We start from the raw sequence: 5,121 nt of genomic DNA on the forward strand, positions 1-5,121 counted from the left end.
AGATGATAGATAGATAGATAATAGATAGATAAATGATAGATAGATGATAGATAAATAGATAGATAGCCAGACACATAGACACGTACATACTTATATGTATATATGTATATTCCCAACCCAAATTACAAATTAATCCAAAACTGTATCTGAGAAATAAAATACACAGTAGTAGAGAGAAACCGAGTGAAAGAAAACAATACCTTAGTTTATATCAAATATAATTTAACACTATAGTAAGTGAAACAGTGGCCGAAAAAATAGACAGAAGTTCAATGGAACACATAATGCAGTGTGTGACTTTATTAAGGGGATGTCATGGGGGGTGTTGGAGAGGGGCTGAGACCATCAACAGAAGAAGGGAGACGTCTACAGCCTACAAAGGGACAGATCTTAAAGGAGAAGGGGGTCTCGGAATCTCTCTCAGGATCTTAAAGGCCTCCATGCAGGAGAAGGATGGGAGTCCACCAGCAGGAGAAGCAGAAAGAATGAAGCCCGAGAGAAACGAGCAGCACGCATGCATGAGCTCGTTGCCTGATTTCTGGAGACGGGGTGGGGCACAGGGAGCACTGGCCCTCAGAGGCCCGGGCAGGGGGACGAGGGCTTCTTACAGATCCAGAAGTTTTCTGTACTACATCTGTTGTCATTCCAGCCATCACTGTACAATTCCACACAGTCCTCATCCCCGTGGTTGTTGGGTTCCCCTTCTTTCCAGAAGCTGTGAACACCATCAAAGCCATCGGCCCCCCTGCTCCACCCAGAGCCCACTCCCCAGCCCACCCTTGGAAGAGCTGGTCCCTGGCCTTTGGTGGCAAAAGCCCCAGTAGCAGTCAGAGAGTGGCGAGGATTCAGAGGCAGCGTTTTCAAAACGAGGGTTCAAACACCACTCCCACTGGAATCAGCGCTTGCAAAGTACAAATGCAGATTCCTGGGCCCACACCTAGATTGATAGAATCAGACTCCCCCACCCTGGGATGGAGTCAGGACTCTGCATCTCCACCAAGCAAGCCCATCAGATGATGCTTTCCAATTCCAGAGTCTGAGCATCCGGGTTTGGGTTTCAGTGCCCACCCTTCCCAGGCCATTGTCTCCGGGAGATCACCTGAGTTGGAGGGGAGTGTCGTCCACCCATCTCCAAGAACCCTCATTGTGGTGGTCACTGAGGCCGATCCATGTGCGCTGGCTATTTTTCGTATTCCAAGACTTCAGAAATTTCTGGGGCGGGGGAGGACGGGCAGTGAGACATCACCCTTCCCCATGTCTGCCCACATTCCCATGGTCCCCTGTCCCCCCCCCCCCCAACGGAAGACCTGTGGTCCAGCCGATAGCCCTCACTCAAGTTGTATGTGTTCACACGCGCGCGTGTCGTGGCTGTGATAATGTGCATACACATGTGGAAACGCGTTTACTTGAGCCTCGGCTTCATGTCTGGGGAGAGATTCTGCACAGTTGCGAGAGGGCTCTGAGTTCCCTTTCTGTTCACACATGGGTTCCTCTTGGGCATGTTCTTCTCTCACATGACCTTCCCAAGGCCACCTCTTCCAGGAAGCCTTTCCTGCCATCTCCCCGCCCCAGGCCTCCATCTCGGGGAGGGCAGAAGAGGGACAGAAGGCTTTTCGCTGGCCTTCCCAAGGTCCCGCCCCAGTCGGGCGCTCTGCTCAGCTCACCTGCTCCTCAGTGCTGTTGATGACCACCAGCTGGGCCCTCATGTTCTGACACGCGGCGATGGACTCTTTCCAGGTGTTCTGGGTCAGGGAGAAGAAGTAGCAGCTTCCCTGGAAAAGTTCCCATTTCCAGGGGCAGTGGCGGCACAGGCCAGCTGGGGAGGAGAGTGGGGTTGGGACAGACAGGCCCCCAGCAGGTGTATCAGATCTTGGGAACCCAGGGCCGGGCCCCTGTGTTCAGCTGTCGGCTCAGTCCCCAGGAAATCCGTGTCACGGACCCCAGCCTGGAGAAGCCAGGAGCCATAGAAGGTGGGCTCCAGCCCCACCTGGGAGCCCCAAACTCCCTCCCGACCTTGGCGTCTGATGCTTACCCAGGGTGGCATTCATCCAGGTCAGCTGCTGGAGTATCTCCTCCAGGGATGATTGTTTCTGGGCCTGAGAAACATCCCCTGGGAAAAGAGGACTTCAATTATTAAGCACCTAGGGTGTGCTTGGTGTGGAGAGGGCCCCGTGACAACATTATCAGTGGATTTCACAATGGACCCCAAGAGTCCATTGTGCACACAACAAAACTGACGCTCTGAAAATGACTTGCCTGACATCGTCCCCAGGGTCTCACCCGGGGATCCAGTCTCCTCCCCCACCTCTACCCTCCCTCCTTCACCCCTGGGGAGAGGGGTATGCGGTGGCTCATCCAAAGTCACACAGCCTCTGAGCCCTCTCCTGCCCCAAACCCAGCATCTAGCCCTTCACCGAGGCCGGGGCTCTCCTGATGGTTCCTCTCCCGATGGTCCCCTGTGTCTCTCTGCAGGGATTGGTGGATCCTGGAGACTGCAACAGACCAGAGGATTCCCCTTTATTTATTTTTTATTTAAAAAAAATTTAAATATTTATTTTTGAGAGAGGAAGATAGAGACAGAGTGTGAGCAGGGGAGGGGCAGAGAGAGGGAGACACAGAATCCGAAGCAGGCTCCAGGCTCCGAGCTGTCAGTACAGAGCCCGACGCGGGGCTCGAACCCACCAACCAAGAGATTATGACCCCGGCTGAAGTCAGATGCTTAACCGACTGAGCCACCCAGGCGCCCCAATTTTTTTTTAATGTTTATTTATTTTTGAGCGAGAGAGAGAAACAGCAAGTGGGGGAGGGATAGAAAGAGAGGGGGGGCGGAGGACCCAAAGCAGGCTCTGTGCCGACAGCAGGGAGCCCAATGCGGGCCTCAAACTCATGAACCATGAGATCATGAGCCGAAGTAGGACGCTCAACCAACTGAACCACCCAGGAGCCCGGAGAATTGCCCTTTCATCAGCACCAGCTTCAGGCCTGACCTGGTGTCAAATCTGGTTTCAAGGTCTCTGGGAGCCTAGGTCCCGTGTGGAGGAAGACGAGCTACGTTTCACAGATGAAGAAACAAGCTCAGAGAGGGGTAGTAACCAGCCCCCAGCCACACAAAAGGCGATGCGGAATAGCACCGAGACCTTCCCAGAGGGACAACCTAAAGCGACCCAAGACTCCGAGCCCCCAGCCTCCGACTCACCTTGAACCAGAGTGGTCACCAGGAGCATGAAGAAGCCCAGAGAGACGAGAAGCAGCAGCAGAGGCAGGTGGGCCTGGGTCAGACACCCTGAAGGACCAGCAGACGGGCAGAGCTGAGGTCCGCAGGGACGGACACTGCCCCACCCCCCCACCCCCCATGCTGGAGCGGGGGCCTCTCGGCTGCCCCTTGCCCAGATGCCCGCTCTGGACACGCCCACCTCGGTACCTGGCAGGCTCCGTGAGCTCCTGAGCAGGCCGGTGTATTTCTTAGCCAGTCTCTGGTCCCCAAACACCTCCACCTCTGAACAGGACAGAACACACTTAGCCGAGCTTTGAAGCCGAGCCTGCCCGAGCCCCGCCGTCAGGACTGCAAGCCGGAGGCCAGACCTGACTCCCCCAGGAGCCTGGAGGGAGCCCGGCCCTCCCTGCCGTCACCCCAGGGTGGGGGCTCAGCCTCACCGGGGTCATCCGGCTCCTTGGGGTCACACATCTCCGCCATCCTCCTCTTCTCTCCGGCTCCCCTGCACGCGGTGGTTTTTATAACCCCACGTGCTGCCCCAGCAGCCCCTCCTCAGGAACATTCCTCCCCGATTCAGGAAGAAGAACACAAAACAGGACACTGCTTCCTCTCGGAAAAGAGGGTGGAGGAATGAAGTGCTGACACAAGTAGGAGAGAAGGCACGGAGGGTGGGGGCAGGAGCCGCACGGTCAACCCCGGGGTCACAAGGCGCTGTTCCAACCCTATCCAGTCCTGCGAGCGCTGGCCCGGCCTGGTCGGAGCCTCAGTTTCCTCAGGTGGGAAGCGGGACAAGCGCCCTGCCTCGAACTGTTTCTGTGAGGTTTACCACGGGGTGCTAGTGCTGGGTATATACATCGCCTATTCTAATAATAGGTGCTCAGTAGCAATAGCGTTTGGCACGTGCCTGGCAGTTCCCCAGGGTGTGTGTTCCCCCTTGTGGAACAAGCAATAAATCTGGATCTGTTCGACCGCGAGTGAGTTCCTGGTGGTCTTTGGCTGGGGGGTGGGGGCGCGCCCTGAGAGATCTCACATTTGCCCTATGAGGAAGACACGGTTTTTCTATTGCTTTACAGATGAGGAAACTGAGAAACAGAGAGGGAAAGGAACTGCCTGAGGTCACACAGCTTGTAAGTGGCGGTACTCGGAATAGGACCCTGGCAGGTGGGCCTCTGGGTCCCTGCTTAACCACTACTTAACGTTCCCTTGATTAACCAACTATTAAGTAATTACTCTTTTCCTCTTTTTGATTATGAAGCATTTTGCAGAGTCACTCTGAAACGTGTATATCAAACTCTCCTTTTGCATATGTATGGACTCCTGGTTTCCAGCCTGATTCAATTGGGTATACATTACTATCTCTCTCTCTCTCTCTCTTTTTAATCTAAAGTGAGTCTCTTGGGGGTGCCTGGGTGGCTCAGTTAGTTTTAATTAAGCGTCTGACTTCCCCTCTGGTCATGAACTCCATGTTCATGAGTTAGAGCCCCAGGTCAAGCTCGATGTTGTCAGCAAGAAGCCCGCTTCAGATCCTGTCTCTCTCTCTCTCTCTCTCTCTCTCTCTCTCTCTCCCTCTCCCTCTCCCCCTCTCTCTCTTCCTCTCAAAAATAAACAAACATTAAAAATAAGCAAAGTCTCTTGTAGACAGCATACAATTGGATCATCTTTTTTAGGCCATTCTGTCAATCTCTACATTTTATTTATTTATTTATTTTTAATTTACATCTAAGTTAGTTAGTATATAGTGCAATAATGATTTCAGGAGTAGATTCCAGTGACTCATCCCCTATGTAAACACTCAGTGCTCATCCAAACAAGTGTCTTCCTTAATGCCCCTTATCCATTTAGCCCATCTTCACTCCCACAACCCCTCCAGCAACGCTCAGTTTGTTCTCTATATCTAAGGGTCTCTT

At 53.4% G+C, this 5,121-nt stretch overlaps 1 protein-coding gene across 1 annotated transcript; it reads right to left on the reverse strand.

Annotated features, from left to right (window-relative positions):
- Window positions 1-268: 268 nt before the first annotated feature.
- LOC106970819 (CD209 antigen-like protein E) lies at window positions 269-3,818 on the reverse strand. The gene is made up of 8 exons (XM_015067506.3): window positions 3,655-3,818; window positions 3,422-3,496; window positions 3,197-3,283; window positions 2,415-2,492; window positions 2,033-2,110; window positions 1,665-1,816; window positions 1,100-1,212; window positions 269-715 (listed from the first exon to the last, which is right to left on the reverse strand). The coding sequence occupies exons 1-8, from the start codon at window positions 3,692-3,694 to the stop codon at window positions 574-576; spliced, it is 765 nt and encodes a 254-aa protein (XP_014922992.1). The 5' UTR covers window positions 3,695-3,818; the 3' UTR covers window positions 269-573.
- Window positions 3,819-5,121: the final 1,303 nt, after the last annotated feature.

This window comes from Acinonyx jubatus, chromosome A2 (assembly GCF_027475565.1).
Source record: "Acinonyx jubatus isolate Ajub_Pintada_27869175 chromosome A2, VMU_Ajub_asm_v1.0, whole genome shotgun sequence".
NCBI lineage: Eukaryota > Metazoa > Chordata > Mammalia > Carnivora > Felidae > Acinonyx > Acinonyx jubatus.

Coding starts and splice junctions, on each gene's coding strand:
- LOC106970819 (XM_015067506.3), bottom strand. CDS start 3,694: ATGGCGGAGATGTGTGACCCCAAGGAGCCGGATGACCCCG. Junction 2,111..2,414: donor TCAGGAGAGCCCCGGCCTCG/GTGAAGGGCTAG, acceptor CTCTTTTCCCAG/GGGATGTTTCTCAGGCCCAG. Junction 1,213..1,664: donor TCAACAGCACTGAGGAGCAG/GTGAGCTGAGCA, acceptor CCCCCGCCCCAG/AAATTTCTGAAGTCTTGGAA.